The sequence below is a fragment of the Microtus ochrogaster genome, unplaced genomic scaffold (assembly GCF_000317375.1).
Source record: "Microtus ochrogaster isolate Prairie Vole_2 unplaced genomic scaffold, MicOch1.0 UNK4, whole genome shotgun sequence".
Classification (NCBI taxonomy): domain Eukaryota; kingdom Metazoa; phylum Chordata; class Mammalia; order Rodentia; family Cricetidae; genus Microtus; species Microtus ochrogaster.
In genome coordinates, this window is record NW_004949102.1 from 8879170 (window position 1) to 8897508 (window position 18339).

At 47.5% G+C, this 18339-nt stretch overlaps 1 protein-coding gene across 2 annotated transcripts in view; it reads right to left on the reverse strand.

Annotated features, from left to right (window-relative positions):
* The window catches only part of Plxna4 (plexin A4), a 460336-nt gene that overhangs the window by 86942 nt on the left and 355055 nt on the right, over positions 1–18339 (reverse strand). For both annotated transcript variants that reach the window (XM_013353255.2, XM_026788585.1), the window contains exons 6-9: positions 12677–12800; positions 11301–11454; positions 9957–10056; positions 7032–7146 (exon numbers count right to left, since the gene is read on the reverse strand). In XM_013353255.2, the coding sequence (XP_013208709.2) occupies positions 7032–7146; positions 9957–10056; positions 11301–11454; positions 12677–12800 (493 nt within the window). The remainder of the gene's footprint in view (positions 1–7031; positions 7147–9956; positions 10057–11300; positions 11455–12676; positions 12801–18339) is intronic.

An 18339-nucleotide genomic window follows, 5' to 3' on the forward strand; every position in this document is an offset into this window, starting at 1 on the left:
CCATAAGACTGGTTTAACCCACTCCCATCTCTCTGCCTTTTCCAGAATTATATCATCAGTTTTCAGCAGCATTTCATGTCTCTTGCTGAACCTGACTCATCTCAATACCTTTAACTGCCTCAAGCATAAGAGAAACAGGTAGGGAGGCACGTCCTCTATCCATGGCTCTCCTACTGGGAATCCTCTCTCTGAGATTGTTCTTCTGGTAGACAGGACTCTGGAACCTTGAAATGGGTTAGAATGGCATTGCTTTTACTTGTATATTTTACTACCACTAAAACAACCAACCAACAAACACAAAGGAGCGGCAAAGTCTCAGGGTGGCAAGGGGAGCGGTGGTGAGGACCATAGCCTTGCTTCTCCTCTTAAGGAGATCCCGAGGCTCTAAAGAGATGGATCTCTGGGAACCATGATGCCCTCTTAAAGGGAGCCTATGTGGCTCATCCCTGTACCTTACGGCATCTATCTGGTCCTGCATCTATCTATCAGGAGAAGTAGCATTCTGGAGTTACATTGCCACTTGCTCTAAGACAGAAGACCCACTGGCAACCACAGGGCCAAACCCTCTCTTCACCCATAAAATAAAGACCCAGAGTGGACTAGATGATTTTTTATGGTTCTGGATATTAAGGCATAATATAAAGTACATATTTTGGGCTTTGCCCCTGGTTCGTGGCACAGAGCTTCTAAAACCCTTGGAGTTTCCTGAATGATTATGGTGGCAGGAACTTTCTGTTGTTCTCAACAAGGCCATTTCAACCACATCTGAGTTTAAGCCAGTGAAGAGCTCATCTGAGGATGGGGATTATTTGCTAGCCCAGTGTGGGATGAGAGGATCTTCCCAGATGCTGCAGAAGAGAGAGGAACTAAAGCTTGAGTTCAGTACCAGTGGCCAGGGCAGAACTGGATAGTGGGAGAACAGTTCAAGTACAACATTGCAGATCAAATAGAACGCACTTCTCCTCTGATCTTATAACTGTTCTGTGGAGTAAGCATGCTGGCTGCACTTCAAGAGGAGTCAATCAGTCATGTCTGCCTAAAGGGACTGCCGTAGGAACCCCACCCAAGGAGCTTAGGAGATGCTCACTCGTGACAAGCACTTGCTGCTCTTGCAGAACACTGGAGTTTGGTTTTTAGCACCCACACCAGGTAGCTCTTAAACCTGGGTCACTCCTCCTTCAAAGGATCTGAAGCCCTCTTTCTGCCTCCTCTGCCACGTGCATGCCTCTGTGTATGTGCACACATGCACATACACACACATAAATAAATAAATAAATAAATAAATAAATAAATAAATGAATAAATAAATAATAAAGGAACCTCACATGAAAGAATTCCTGGAACTTCCTAGTTGGTGAGCAGGTGAAGGGCCTGAGAGGGTATCCCCATGAAGCAGGAATGAAGACAGTGGGCCCCCTTCCCACAGACCTTGCACCCTACAGTTTTCCCTAGCAGTTCCTCTGCATCCTTCTTAGCATCCTTTCTAATAAACCAGGAAATGTAAATAGATGTCTCTCTGAGAGCTGGGACCCCCTGCAACAAAGTATCACACGCGAGGAAGGGGTTTAGGGAGCCCAAGTTACAGCCTGTAGGTCAGACTCACAGGTGACCATATCTAGTGACTTGTGAATGGCATCCTAAGTGGGGGTGAGCGTGTGGAACGGAGCCCTTTGACTTGTAGGATCTGACACCAACTCCAGGCAGATAGCATCAGAACTGAAGCAAATTGTAGGCTTCTTATGAGGCGTCTGGGAAAGATGAGAGAAGAACACAGCAAGGAGAAATGACCCATGTGATGTCATGAGTGTCACATAAGGAGAAGAAGAACGGTTTGCTGTCCTTTCGGTCCTAGCTCCATCATTAGCCCAATAGATGATCTGAGATTCATCTATAGAATCTTTTTGCAGCTCAATTTCCCCATCTCTGCAATAGAAATAATCATATCTTCTCAAAAACAGTGGAGAACAAAGAATAATCACACACACACATACACAAACATCATGATCAAATCTATTTCTCTACAGGCTAACTTTAAAAAATCAATAACAAAAATAGTATCTGCTCAACTAGTTTAAATGTGGTATTTCAAATGCCAATCAACAGAACGAATGATAAAACAGCAAGGGTGACAGGAAACTTTACATGGAAATATGGTTATTTATCAGCAGGGAAGTATTTTATTATTTTAGTCATTGGTATTTTCAGCCTGGTCACTCCTAGTCCTGGCTACTGGATCTGGTTGGCATCCTGCACTACTCTTGCAATTCTAGCTGATGTGGTTAACTCGGTACAGTTGGAATTCATTCCTTACCCCCACACACATCCCTCCCCATGGGCGCTCTTGTTTTGTAACACAACTCATGTCATCATCCTGATATTTCAATGAAGACAACTCAAATAAGTGGTAACCCCAGCACTCACAAATGGTGAGTCACTATTTTCTTCTGCTCATCTTATTTCCAGCCACAGATGATTATCTAACCCCACACCGATTCCCTCCAAAACAAACTGCCCTTCTCCTTTCAAAGCAGGCGTTTCTTTGAACCGTCATTTGAAAGGGGCCAACTCCTGCAGAATGGAAAACACCTGAATTTGACAAGATTATGTGGAGATGTGAATGCATGCAATAAGAAGCAGTCTCCCTCGGAGGCTGTTTCACCCTGTGGCTGCATTTTGCAGTTGTAAGAATAGACCAAAGATATGGTGGGACAGTGGCTTGAGGCACAAGCAAATATTTAATAGCTTGACACTCTGGAGGTGGGTCCAGATGACTCCGGGTCCACAGATGGGCCCTTTGTATATTGTGGTCTCCACTTCAGTGCACACAAATGAGGGTAGGGGTGCTGAGTGCAGGGAGCAAAGCCAATGTAGAAAGCGGTAGAGCTGCCTTTCCATCCCCTTGGTCCAGCTTGCCGGTGACTCCTTTGGGCAGAGGTTTCGTAGCATATTTAAATAATTGAACAAGGACATAAAGAATGCTCCTGGGCTGGGAGAGAGAACACTGCCTTCAGGGCTGGGGCTTCCTGGGGCTAGGGGGACAGACTTGTAGATTTACAGCCCCTGGTGTATTTCAAGATGAAAGCTCGGTTTCGCGCAGTTGTTACAGTGAAATTGGGAGAATGTAAAGCTCTTGGGGACAGCAGATCTAAAGTGGCTAAGGGAAACATGATTTGCAGGTCACTTCTTCTCCCCCAATACCACTTCAGTCTCCCCACCCCAATCAATTCTAAACAGGAGCTCGCCCTAGTAGCCCTAACAACTCCCCAAATTTATACCCGCCTTCTCAGACCCCTGATGCTCAATACAAAGATGTAATGCACCATATATTTTCTCGCTGTTCCCCAAGTTTATAATGCCATTAGCATGATCTACGATGGGCTGGTTTATGGGGAGAGCGAAGTAATAATACAGAAAGGAAATACTCATAACCTCAAGGGGGTGGGACAAGTGAGATTGATGGAAAGTGCAGTTGTCTGGAGAAATGGCATCCCAGTAATTGAATACCTGACGGGGGGATGTGTGCATGGGTGAGGAACAAGTTTTTGAGCTGGGTTTGGCTTTGTTTTCTCAAAGGAGGGTTAAAGGCATGGCGGAAGTGGATCCCAGGAATGGCTGTCAGATGGAATTAAAGCAGAATCACTGGCCATGGGGGATAGCCTAATTTCTCTCCGAAGTCAAGCCTGGGGTAAATGCTGCTGGCCTTTATCTAAGGGTGGATTTCGTTTAGCACCATAGACAGGCAACAGTCTTCCTTCCTGGTTCTGTAGTTCTAGAGTGAACTTGACCTTTAGGATTCCAGAGCTCATCATACTGGTCCTAGGATAAGACGCCCATACCGGTGGCAGTGGATGCTGGGAAACCTTTCAAGGACACCATTGCAGATCAAACTGAATGCATTTCTCCTCTGATCTTAGAACTGTTATCTGGAGTAAGCACACTGGTTGAACTTCAAGAGGAAGACTAGTACCTGGGACATCCTCTCTGAGATTGCTCACCTGGGAAGCACCAACACACCCATGACTTTCCTAGCCTGGTCCCTGGAGAACATGGCTTCAGTGATGGTTCACTTTGATTTTCCAGCTCAGATGAGGACAAACAGTGCAGCAGCTCACCGAGGACCACCTCCTGCCATGGATATGTTCGCTATAGCAGGTTCATCTTAAGCATTGTTACCAAGTGTGTTGGCCAGGTTGATCTGTTCAGGTGAGGCTGTGCAGGAGCCAGCAACTCTGTCCAGTGCACACAAGAACAGAGGCTCCTGCAGCTCTGTTAATGTCTGTCCAGGCAAAGGCCATTCCAGGAGATGACAGGAAGCCTTGTGGATACTGGGAGGGGAGGAATGAGAGCAAGCAGGGGCACGCTGTCACCCTAGCATGCTGTCACCTCATCTCTCCTCTCCTCTCCCTTCCCATTTGCTGCCCAGGCTCTGGCAGCCCATCTAAAGGTCTACGTTGTCATCACAATGCCATCATTAGCGGAAACAAAACCATCCCTTGTAACTGGGATATAGTTACTATAAACGACATATGTGACTGGCCATTCTATTCCTAATCATTGTAATTACGCCCGAATACTTGCTGTTCATAACACAACTACAATGGTCCACCAGTTCTCCATTCCAGACCAATAACTTCGCCTGAACGTGCTCTTTGTTCAGGGGGAAAGAAGTAATTCAACACCCCTGGTGATAGCCAGTGAAGCCAGCGTCGAAACTGGAAGGGGCCAGATGAAAGCATTCCTGGGTTACAAGATGGTGCAGCGCAGAGCAGATGAAAAGCCACCTGGCAGCCTCACTCATGGCTAAACCAAAGGACCTGATCTGCGTAGCTTCACAGGGTAAAGGCGATTCTGAACCTGAGGACTTTCAGAAGAATCGCTGTGGCCCGAGTCTCTCCAGCATTCTGGGGGGTCTTGGTGCAGGTGTCTGGAGGAACTTCAGGCTCTAGGACTATGACTTACCCAGTCAGATACCATTTGGACCTCTAAGCCTTGACTGGACATGCACCCGACCAGAACACTCCATAAGAACATTCATTGCACCTTGCCCTATGAGAACACTCCCTCTGAGTCCTCAAATAGACCCCTTACTTGCTCTCTTTCAAATTTATGGCTTTCTCTCCACTAATTGTTGTTAGATGCATCTACATTTTCCTAAATAGAACCTGCTCAGTCTGAATATGCTGCTCACATGCACGTTTTCAGGGCTGACTTTTTGGTATTGGATTACCAATTGTGCTCTTCCCAAGGGATAGCTATTTCTCTCACTCTCAGCCTTGCTTAGTTGCCTGTAGTTCTTTGTGTGGGGTTGAGGACTTTCTAGTAGGTTTACCCCCATCCACTTTTCTATGTCTCTTGTCCTTGTACTGCTCATGTGTAGGCAGTCATGTTGGTGAGACGTTCTGGGTGTAGCTCCTGATATGCCTAGGAGAGTCTCACAGCAGACTCCCCAATCCTTTGGCTCTTGAACTCTTTCTGTTCTAACCTTTTCCTGACCTTTCTTCTTTTTAAGTTGATTTATGGCAGGCATTTGCATTAGTATCAGAAATCTGATCAACACAGTAGCAAAAGTTTAGATGATTAGTCCTTGAATAACTTCACTGGCATCAGAAAAAAACGCTGCTCAATAAACCCTCGTTTTGTATCCTTTATTCCTGCTATAGTTTATGTCAGGAAACAAACAAACAAAAGCCAATGGCATTCAAAAATGCTACATTTACACTAGGAGGCAGGGATTCTGTTTCAGGTTCTGAAAACAATGGCCTTTTCTTACTGAACCCAAATAGCTAGTCTTAGTCAATGGTTCATAATGTTTATTTACTTAGTTTCCGGTCGGTACATCCTCTAGGAAGATGTTACCACAGCAACTAGATAAGATAATCAACTTAGCCTCTTCCTCTAGGCTCCCTACAAAATGGCACTGGATGCAGTTGGATCAGAAGCAATCTCTTAGAACTTTTTTCTCTTAAATTAAGTAAAAATCTAAGACAAAGAAGAGCCAAAGTTCATTCCATACCATTCTGTGACAGGGAGAAATGGAAGATTCTGAGTTATGCTGGAGTCTCAGACCAGCTAATGGAAAACGGAAAGAATTGAAGGGCAATGGCAACAGCTGGATCTGTCTCCATGTCCTGGTAATTAGCCATATTCTTCAAAGCCTTCTCCTTTCTCGGAAGCCCTGGTATCCAACCCTTTGAGTGGCCATAGATCCCCAGCAGATGTTAACAAAGCCAGGCATAAACAAGGTACCATCACTCACAGAAACTCTGCCATTGTTCTGGGAAACATGGTAGTTCTTTGCTTTCTTTTGGTTCCTTTAACCTTTCTTTCTAAACATCAAAGACAACCTTACCACAAGAGGAAAAGGAAAGAAAACAAGAAAGAAAGAGAAGAAATTGCAAGCCTCCTCCAAGGTAAGGGGGTGGTGGGAGGCGTTTGCAACCCACAAAGTCCATTGCTTTTGCTCTCTGATCAGTCTTGGGCCTTTCTGCTCCCAAACCTTGGTCAGGTTCACTTATTTGAAGAGTGGAGAGACCCCGAGAAACACTTTGTCTGACTTCTATCATGCTCTTGGCAGATTTTAGATGGGTATTTCCTGGAGCCTTGACCTCTGACCTCAAGGGAGTCACTCTACCCTTCTGCTCCTGTCCTCGAGGTCAAGACTGACCACATAGACCAGACTGTCAGTCTCCTCCAGGTTTCATGCCATGATGGCCCACTGGTGGCCTGACTCACTCCCTGCTATTTCCTTCACGTTCGTGTCATTCCATTTATGTTAGAGGAAGGAAAGAACTCACGCCCAGGAGACTCAGCCTCACACGTTTGTGCCTGAACCTCCCAGCCGAGCCAGAACCATGGCGTCAGTGCAAGGCCAAGCTCGTCCATTGCTTTCACACAGAGTGCCTGGAGAGCCCAGGTTAAGGAGGAAGGAAGAGATCCCCGGGATCTTCTCTTGGGTCCTCTCACGAGAAGGGCTGCACATACGTTCTGTGCTTACCAGCAGTGCCTCTCCCCGTCCTGCTGCCGGCACCTACCTCAGGCAGTTTCACTCGGCCTTCCTGGAAGGAGCAGGTGTTGGGGTCATGGGTGCAAACATGCCGGTATTTACACCAGTGACAGCGGTATGGGCTCTCCACACAGGACAGACATCTGGGCACAGAGAAGAAGCACACATCTTAGAACTTCAACCCAAACACCTACGTCTCCAGACTCTAGGGGAACATTTTGCTCTTAAGGGAGATGACCCTTGAATGATGACCAAAGGAAGGCCTCGTACAAATCCACCACCCTTCTGTTCTCAGTGCCTCAGGGGATGAGTTCCTTACTCAGAGCTGGAACCCTGTTTCTCCCCCCCCCCCCGCCATGGTCCTTTGCTAAATAAGACAGCAATAAGGAGTGGAGTCTACAAGAACTAAGACAAACCCCAAATTGGGCTTTAATTCAAATTGCCTCTGAGTCTCACTGTTCAGAACCTACACTATTAAGGATGATGCCCTGGTGACAGAGGAAGCTGCTGAGGCTCCACACTCTGCATCCCAGCACAGCTGCCAACCCCACTCCTTACCTCCAGGAAACGGGCAACTTTATACGAGCATTTTGTTGCTTAAAAACCCAGCAGGGCTCCCTATTGTCATAAGCTCAAATGCCTCGCCACACAAGCAGAGCTGCCCCGAGCTCCACTCTCCCCACAAGAGTGCGGTGCTACTGTCTGAGCACACCCCATGTTCCCAGCAGGCTGCCCCACCATCTGTAGGAGCTTTCTGCTTTCCTCCACTGACCAACCCTTGGCCAGAGGAGAGTTGGCCCCTCTGGACCCTCATTTGGTAAACCTCTGTGCTGAGATACTCTTAATCTGTTGGTGTTCTATTTTGTTATTAAACATCAATTTCTTCCACAGAGCGCCTAGGCTGCAAACCTCCACCAAGCAACTGGGCAGGTATTGGTTGCCGTGGAGGGCAGGGCCTGAGTGCTGGGGTCTTATGAATCTGTGAATCCTCTATCTGATGAGCAACACTGTGGATGGGATGAAACGCCACATCTGATTTGATCCCTGACTCTGCTTCTCTAGGGGGGAGAAGGGAGGGAGGGAACGTGCCCCCAAGAGGTGAGATGGTGGGCAGGAAGAGAGAAGAGAATCCCGATGTTGATACAGCCGGCTCTGGCCAAACAGGACAGATGCTTCCTTCCTTGATGTCTGTCCCCAGAGTAAGATAAGCTCTAGTCTCAGACATCCTACCTAAGCCCTAAATTATTTTTTATCAAATTATAGGCCAGCAAATGTCATGTTAGATACCTACCCTGTAAAGAGAGGAATGCAACCAGCATGTTAAAATAAGCAGAAATGGTGTGTGTGTGTGTGTGTGTGTGTGTGTGTGTGTGTGTGTGTGTATGGCAGGGGGCGTGTTGTCAAGCCATGTGTTTTCCAAACTCTCTCTATGGAACGCTAAAGGTTCCGTGGAGCTCCTTTAGAGACTATATAGAGTGCCATGGGGATCCTAGACAGAGGGGCTCCTGGACTCATAGCTCCCCCAGTAAGCAGCCCCTTCTTCCATCTGTTTTGCATGCTGGACTTGCATATCTAATTTCAAGTTTTACATTAAGAAATTTTATATACATCTACAATCTGGTTCAATCTCATCAGTTCACAGAGGGAAATATCAACATAACCATAGCAAAATCATGAGTAGTACCTAATCAGTGAGCCACATGGCGTTCTAAAGGATGCCTTACAGTGGCTCTTTTTACTCCTTATAGCCATCCTGTGGGAGGGCCAGGTCTGCTATACAGTGGTGACAACAGCAGTGTCCCATCCCAGGACTGCTCTGATAGGACAGTGCTCCTGGGATGTTATGTCGCAATTTGAATATGAAATGTCCCCAACAGGCTCCTCTGCTTGAAATCATGGTCCCTGGTTAGTGGTACTGTTTGGGAAAATTTGTAAAATCTTGAGGACTGTGATATAGGTAACAGAAGAGGGTCATTGGAAATAGGCCTTGAAGATAATGCTCCCTTCTGCTTCTGGCCTGACCTGCCTCCTGATTTGCCAAAATGTGGGAAGCCATTCTACAAACTCTCTCTGCTGCAGACAAACCCTTCCCGCCACCATGATGTCCCCTTCATGATGCACTCACTGTATGGCGTGAATCATGAGCCAGAGCAAACTTTTCCTCCCTTAGGTGACTTCCACCAAGGAGTGTGTCACAGCTATTAGAAAAGCAGCTAACACATGCCACTCACTAAATATTGTGGTGCCAGTACCTCTAGGTCCCCTTTTATAGAGGACACTAGTGCACAGAGTGGCTAAACCCTCTAACTGATCTCCTGTCCGTGGTTGCTATTTAGAGGGGGAAATGCCAAAGTCAGGCAAAGTCGGAGTCAGGTTTCTGTGTCTTCATAGCGGGGCCTCTGCCACGCTGTGTCTTTGGCTTTCCTTTTGCACTTTGACCCGGTCTGTATGAGTCCTGACCCAGTCTTTGTGAGTCCTGACCCAGTCTTTATGAATCCTGACTCAGTCTGTATGAGTCCTGACTCAGTCTGTATGAGTCCTGACCCAGCTTATAGGGCAGGGCATTCAGTTGACTTGCTCGACTGCCTGACCTCTCCTGGATACATGTAAAGGCTGCCCTCCCTTCCCTGGTCCTTCCTCTGTGTAGGTGTGAACTGATGTCCTTCAGGTGAGCTATATCATCCCTAGTAGAATGGTGGGAAGGGATTCAGGCTAGAAGATTTATGCCAGGGAAGACGCATGGGCTAGGGATTTGCAGGGCTCACACCCTAGGCGCTCACTTTTGTCTCTTCCTACTCACTTCCGTACAAGAGAGAGGCCTGTCTTCTAGCATTAAGGAGGCCTCTTTGGAAGCCTCCATACAATGAGTCCTGGAAATCACAGTGGGGTCTTCTGAACTCTGCATGAACCTTGACCCTAGCCATGAAAAGGCGAGGAAAGCCAGGGTACTTACGAGTTGTGGACACTGCAGTTGTAGAAGACAAAACTGGTGCTGGCGAAAGTCACACCGGTCTCCTTCGACTTGAGTTGCAGCTGGACAACATGATGGTCTCCTATAAGGCAGAGCCCACCAGCGGGGGCCAGGGGAAGTTTAAAACCCAAGCCAAACGTCCGTTAGCGGCAATGCACTCTGGGAAAGAGAGACTGCTCCTCTGGGACACTGCCAGGTCTCATAGGTCCCTGAATCAGCAAGGTTCACTTCCAGGATGACCACTCCACCCCCCCCACATTCATACAAGCAAAACAAATTGTGTTTGGTCTCCCTTCTCTGTTATGTCACTAGACCCCCAGTCACTTTCCATGTGTCTCTGTGGACATGCGTGTATGTACAGACACACACACACACACACACACAGACACACACACACACACCCTTACATGCTGTGCTCAAAAGCCTCCTGGAATCACAAACAGTGATGAGTAGCCAAGGAGGAAAACAATGTAGTATCTCAGGAAAACGGTTGCCAATGGCACAAGTGGAATTGCATGTATGTGCAAATGTGTGCACATATGAGTTCACCTCATGATCTCTGTGCAGAGAGACCGAGGTCTGATACTATTGTCTCTGTGGGATGTGGCTCCATAGGGGTACTAGATATTAGATCCTCAGCTGGCGCCAAAGAGACATTGGAGCCCATGTTTAATTCACAGCCCTGACCCTGGACCCCACTTCCAGCCCTGTTCTCTGCCTTCCCCAAGCGCCTCATTAATCAATCGGTTCTGAATAAATGTGACAAGCCCAAATGGGAGGGACAGCATGGAATCAATCTGCCCAGGCCAGCCTGTCCCTTACCAGTGTCAAGCCATCCACTCACACCCTTCCCAATAGAGTTGGTTAAGAGCAACAGGCAGCTGTGTGTGGGATGGTGGGGAGAAAGTGCTCTAGAGTCAGACTTGCTCAAGTGATGGTATACAAAGGGTTATGGAGCCGTTGGTCCTGCCCCGTCATACCCTTGCTCCCAGCTTCCCTCTTCCACAGCTCCCCCAGGCCAGCTAAAACAATGACATCACCTACCCACACTACTGCTTTTCTGGCCTGGCTTCTATCTACCGGCTCAGTGGCTCTTCCTCACCAGGATGAGGCAGAAGTTTGGTTGCTAAGCTAGGATGTACCAGTCAATTTCCAGGGGTAAAAGAGGAAACTCTCACCTCTACCCCTTTCAGCCATCAGCCCACTCGCTCTGACTTAACTCTGCCCCTAGGCTCTCTCCATTCCCCACATCTGTCACGAGTTCTGCCACCCAGGCACAATGAAGAGTCTGCCACCCAACTTTGCCTCCTGGGACCACTTGCTCACCATTTTCCGTGATGATGCGGGGCACCTCCTTGGCTGCAGGGGAGTAGCATTGGATCTGATTGCCTATTACCAGCCCATCCATCTCTGACAGATCCTCAAAGGTACAGTTGACACCTGCTGACAGCTCCGGGACATTGTATGTCTCTAGGACCAGCTGTGAATAGCCCAGCCAGGCAGGGGAAAAGAGGAGAGGAGGGGGAAGGAAGGGAGAAAGTCAGGAGGAGGAAGAGACAGACAAAGGAGAATTATTAACATGGATCCGTTTGCTACAAGAGGAGGGTAGAGAAGGCAGCGGGAGGCAGAGGCACAGACTAAAGAAAGCCACTAGGATCCGAATGGATTTGACCCTGGGAAGTAGGAATACTTAGAGGATTTGTGTGCTAGAGGAATTCTGAACAGGACCAGATTGGCTGATGGGAAATTACCTTCCATTTGGTAATGACTGTGTGCCCAGTGCTAGAACTAGGGAGTCCATATCTCATTCTCCCAATGTAGCTACATTGGCCCCCTGCATAGATAAAGGGATCATTCCCAACACTCGTTGCTACATGGCCTTACTCTATCATTCTATATTTATTTGCATGCCAATTAATCTCAAATTGGCTAAGAGATATTTAGGTATACCCATGGCATAATTTGGATCATAATAAAATACTACTTTGTTTATTCTGCTTGGTCACATAATGCTATTTTCCTCAAATATGATTTTCCTACAAATACGTATTTTGAGCAGAACCCCATGCTCTACCACTCTACCTGCCCCCTCCCGTACTCTCCAGCTAGTCCCATTTTCTCTCTTTTTAAAAAAGAGCTTCCACTTTTGTGACATATGTAGAAAACCTGGCACCCACAAATGAGAGAAAACATGGTACTTGTCTTTCTGAGACAGATTGAAATTCAGCTAATAATATGATCTTGTTGCACCCATTTTTCTGCAAATGCCATGGATTTGTTCTTTTTTATGGAAACATAAGTGTTGGAGCACTGCATAACAAGGATTGAGTGTTATGTCTGTGTCATATGGGAGTGAGTTACTTTTGGTTTTTTGAGTATCCTCTGCCTTGATTTCCATAGTGCCTAGACCAGTTCACATTTTCGTCATCATTTTGTTTTTACTTGTTTTCTTAATGACTGCCAATGGAGTGAGATGGACTCTCAGCATAGCCTTAATTTGTATTTCCTGATCACCTTCGGTATGGTCAATCCCTTGTCGTTATGAGCGGAACCTTTTCTTCAGTGTTTCTGCCCGTTCCACCTTTCTCCTGTTCCCACTTCTTCACGAGCATCCCCGACCCTGGCCTAGAGCTGCTCCCAAGAGGCCTTGGTGCTTTCTGCCAGGGGAGAGTTCTGCCCTGGCTTCTGACCTCCCCACTCACCAGCACATTGGACTGAGAGACAGAGATGTTGTTGGGATGGACTGTCAGCCGGACACACTGCTTCATCTCCGAGGCAAACCTTCGGGGTTCCCTGGAGCGCTCACATCGTTCCTTCCGGGTGCACCTGGAAAGGACACAGTGATGATCAGTTGACCCAGAAAGGGACAGGCGTATCCAGAAGCTCTTGGGCCCTACTAAACCTAAAGGGCTCGTTGCCCCTCCTTCTCCAAGCTTCTATTATGCACTTCCTTCTACCATGCTCAGCTTTGAAAAGGGTAGCAGTTCCCCCACCCCCTTCACAGGAGAGAAGAGTCACACATGAGTTACACCATCTTGGCCAGTCTACTTTCTGTCCGTCCACAGCCTCTGACACCCTTCATCATCCCCTTTATTTTTTTTAGCAAACCTCACTTCTCCCCCATATATGTGTATAGCACATGAGACATATTTTATTGCCTTTGTTCATCCAGTTCTGTCTGGGTTTTCCATGCGTTTTTACGTATCCAGTTCTATCTAGATCTACAGATTAGTTCATCCCTTTTGTACTTGTAATCACAGGGAAATGACTCCTGACGATGTCTGGAGGTTGAGAGAGGCCTAGGGAAAGTGACAGAAGGAACCATAGCAGGGGATAGGGAGCAAAAAGGGGGAAGGGACACGGGAAGAGAATTTTCTTCTGGAAAGGCAGACAGATGTGGGGTGGGGGAAGAAAGGAAGGGAGGGGAGATACCAGGGTATTGGGTGGCTTGTAGGCCAACTCTTAGCTGTAGAAGAAAGCTGTGGCCCATCCTTCTAGTCAGAGCAAAAGAAGACACAGTTAGCCACAGCTGGAGGATGGCCTCAGAGTGCAGAGTTAGAGATAGTGTCTAGTTAAAACTAAGGGAAAAGTACAGATGGTGACAGCCAAAGTTGCCCTGGAAGGAAGAGGTAGGACAAAGGAGACTGCCGCAGAAGGAGGGCCTTACAGTCAGTGGGGTGAGTGACACCAAAATCAACCCAACTCGACTTACTGCAATCATAACCACTAGTTACTGTGCGCTAGCAGTACTGTGAGAGGGCTTTGCATTTTATGCCATTTAAGTGTCCTTGGCCAAGCCATCTTAGAGGTCAAGAAACCACAGAAAAGGATGAAGGGGTCACTTCTTCGTCCAGGTATCTCACAGCTAATCTGAGTCCACATCCAGCCCAGGTAAACTCAGAGCCTCTGCTCTTTACCGTGCTAAGCTTCTGGATGGAGAAGTAAGGGAGCACACCCCCTTGCAGACTAAACCCAGGTGCCATGTAGTCTTAATGCTCCTCTTACATTCTTGGGGCTCTTTAAACATTTCCTCTCCACCATTCCTCCCAGACTCAGCAGCAAGCACGTGACTATCATCTATCCTTGTTGGATAAACCTGAACTCCCTGGGATTACTTCAAGGGCCCCAAGTCATGAGGGGAAAGGTCAGGAGTGAGTCTGGGGGTCCCTATGGCATTCTTTGGCGGCTCAAGCAAACCACTGGCAGCAAGAGTGTCTGCCTCTGAGTCTTGGGAGTTAATTTACCAGGCCAGCTCCTCGGCAAGGACTCCATTACCTTCAGCCATTAGGCTAATGTTATGGACTTTTCCAGAGTGTCTGAGCTGACATCGCTATTAATAGTGTTATTACATCCATTAACAGCAGTCCCAGAGAACTGGTACAGCTTCAATTATTCACCGACTCCCCAACTTTGAAGTTTCTGTTTCCAAGAGCAATCAGTAGGTCTGAAAAGAGTACCTTTGATTAAATTATGAAGTGTGTGTGTGTGTGTGTGTGTGTGTGTGTGTGTGTGTGTGTGTGTAAAGCTGCCCAGGCCAAACATCACCAGAAGTTACTAAATAGAACAGATGAACCCTATCTCTCTCCCAGGCTGGGGGAGGAGGCACAGGTAAGTAAATAGCTAGGTAGGGACAGGTTTAACCTGCATTGTTTGCTGCTACTCAGATTTCTGGGGTGCATCTTGTCACAGTTCTAGAAAGTACGGAGTATAGGAACCATGTGTAATTCACAGTTTTAAGCATCAATCCCAAATGCCTAACCTCTTGGTGCCTTGGTCTTTTCTTTTCTAAAATGGAAACAAAATGTTATCAGATAACTAGAGTTTCCTAAAGATTGCAGGAGAGAGTATGCTGTAAGTAGTTAGACGGGTGTGTAGCTTCGAAAGGGGTGTCAACAAGTGCCAGCTGGGATTGGCACCCCATCACTTCCTTCACTTCCTAGTTCCTGGGGCTCTAAACTGCAGCTGATGCAGACTGGCTCATTGGCACATCAAAGGGAGAAGGAGAGACTAAAGCTGCTTCCCTCGCTGAAGATGGAGGGAGGCTCAGGACCAGGAAGGTCAGGAGAGTGAGAGCATGCTATGGGTGGTAGCTTGTTTCCTTAACGGCTATCAAAGTGTTTGGAGAACTGAGCTCTGTCTCAGTGGAAAGTTAAGTTTAAGGTCAGAACCAGGGATGTTGTGAGATGTCTACCATCCTTCATAGTACAGGAGTGGACAGGCTGCAGATGTCCCAAAACACAGATAACTGACCTTAAGTTTGATGGGAGGATGGCAGGGGAAGGAACACAGCTTCTGGTATCCTATGGGGTCCATCAAGATAACAGTCCTTAGCCTTTTGAGGGCTGTGGTTTTCTAGCAGCTCATGCCAGAGTTAGAGACTGTGAAAGGGGCTCATTTCTGGTCCCAGAAGAGCCCCTTAATTGGTTCCTACCAAGGACTCTAGTACCTGGGAAAACAGGGCTCTCCCCTAGACAGTAGAGGCATTAGGGTCCCACTTCATCCACTTCCCAGGTAGGGGAATTGAGGCTTATGTAGACTCACAAAATGCATGAGTTTTCAGGCATTTGTCTCTGTTATCTCAATTGTGGCCTCTGCCCCAAATACAGATGTGCAAGTGACCAGCAGTCCCCAAGGAGATCCACCTCCCTCAGACCCCGAGTTAAGGGCTTCCTTGGCGAATTGTCTTTCTTCCCTTTCTCATTCTACTTCCTGTGCACTGGGCCCTTACAGCCCTAGATCAGAGGTTCTAACAGCTCTAGGGAGAAAGGCCCCAGGCCCCTGCAAGGGGTTATTATTCAAGCCAGTGGTTCCAATGAGATTATCCCCTCTAATGAAGCAGTTACCTCCGCCCTCCCCTAAGCCTGAACTTTCACTGCTGGAGAATTCCCAGCCAAGTGGAAAATTAGAAGGGAAAGGAATGGAGAAGGAAGGGGGTGAGTGAGAGGGAAGGGGAGAGGGGGGTGATTAAGTTTAGTAGAAATTAATTCCTAAACACACACAGAGAAATATGAACTCCCAGTGCTACTGACCAAGCAAACAGATTTCAGCATGGAAACCAGGCTCTCTGACAGGCTGCCTAGGTAAGCTTCCCAGCTGGAAGGACCACAGCTAGCCTGTCTCCCGAGGCCCCCCAGAGCGGGCCCACTGGGCCTAGAAATCAGAGCCTGTTTCTATCTTCTCCCTCAGAGGAACTCCAGTCCTCAACGGTTGTGTTGGCGTTGGCCTATGTAAGAACACAATCTAGGAGCTCTGTGCTTAGATCACAATGAAACAGAAGGGGAATGAGAAGAGGAGGAGTATGAGAATGAGGAGGGAGAGGACAGGGGGAGGAGGAGGAGGAGAGGATGAGGAGGGGGCAGGAATAAGGCAGGGGGGGTCTTCCAGATAGCCCCAGCTATAGTTTGGGTCTTCAATGTCTTCTATGGGTCCCTGTGTTAAAGCCTTGTTTCCGGGCCTAGTGGTAGAACATCTAGGAGTTGGAGGCTACTAGAATGACGCTAGGTCACTGGGTGAACGGCCTTGAGGAATATATGGAAGCAGGGCCCTTTATATTTCTCTCTTTGCTTTCCAAGATGCCATGATGTAATGAGGCTCTTGTTTTACATGTTTAACATGTTCCCGCCATGACATACCATGTTGTCACAGGCACAAAGTATCAGGACCAAGCAAACATGAAGGAACGGGTGGGCACAAGGAAGGAACTGACGGAAGAGGAGAGGTGGGTAGGAAGGAGAGCAGAGAAGGTAAAGATGCAGCTGATCTCTTCTGTCTCTAACACCGTCTGCACTGAGGGAGACACCGCCTTTCACTCTCGCGCCACTTTGCTGCAGTGACTACAACGGATTCCGATCGGCTCTATTATGCACTTTAGCTGACATCCTGGCGCTTTCATGTCCATTAGTGTCATAAGGTATAGCAGGCTGGAAATGCTTTGCTCTGTGCAATCTTGGCTGCTTTCTCTGTGTGGGTACCAGTGTGGTTCTGTCTGTCTCTCTCTCTCCGTCTCCACTCCATCCCCCATCCTCTCTCTGGTGTGGGGTGTGTGTGTGTGTGTGTGTGTGTAAATGTAAGCCTTAGAAGATACCCAGCTCTTTGGAATGTCCCCAGGGAGCCAAGATGTCAGACTGGTAAGCTAACCATAAAGGTGTATTGTGTGCGCTGTATGCTTGTGTATGCATGTTTGTGTATGTACATAGATGGGTGCTTGGATACATGTATGCACATATAAACGTGAAGGCAAGGTGGACAAGCAGTGTCTCCCTTGATTACTAACCCCTTATTTTTTGAGACAAGGACACCCACTGAATGGGGAACTTAGTGACCCAGCTAGGTCAGCTGGCCAGTGAGCCCCAAAAGATCCCTTTGTCTTTACCTCCCCAATGCTGAGATTACAGGAATATTCTGTCACACCTGGATTTTCATGTGAATGCCAGGGAGTTAAGGTCGGATCCTCTAGCTTGTATGACAGGAACTTTATAAACTAAGCCATTTCCCCTGCCCCTCTGTAATTTACATGAGAAGGTGGCATTTTTACTAGCAATCCTTTCATTACGAAGCATCTATAATATGTGTGAATGGACATGTACACACGCACACACAGACAGACACATACAGACACGTACACACCCGGAGCCCCCCTGGAGGCTAGGAAGGAGTCAGGATTAAGAAAGGAAAGCAAGTTTCCTTAAGCCAGTCTGTAGCTACTTAGCCATAGGGAGGGGGCTGAATCTACTAGAATTGAGTTTGAGACTTTCCTCTGAACCAGAGACTGACAACCTTTGGTAAGGAGTCAGGCAAAACAGGCATGCTGGCAGAAGCAGATCCTCAAGTTCCCTATGACTCTGTAAGTCTTGAGCCGGCAGTCCTAGAGGAGACCTAGGTTAGAAGGAAGTAGGTTAAGAAATTAAGAAATAAAACAAGGCTCTAGGACATTGGTTCTCAACCTGTGGGTCACAACCCCTTTGGAGGTAGAATGACCCTTTCACAGAGGTTGCATACCAGATAGATATCCTGAACCTCAGATATTTACATTATGATTCATAACAGTTGCAAAATTAAAGCTATAAAGTAGCCACGAAACTAATTTTATGGTTGGGGAAGGTCACCATAACATGAGAAACTGTGTTAAAGGGCCACAGCATTAGGAAGGTGGAGAACCACAGCTCTAGGACATGCTGATATGGAGCAAGGAATGACTCACATCTTAGAGTCAAACTGTCTGTTCAGAGGATGACCAAGGATGTTGCTTAGGGAACAAACTACTCTGTGGCCAGGTGGCCTGTGGGCATGGCAGCTTAAATGCATGATCAGTGGTGAAGCTGCCCTAAGGGAGAAAAGGAGGGAGGGAGGGAGGGAGGGTGGGAGG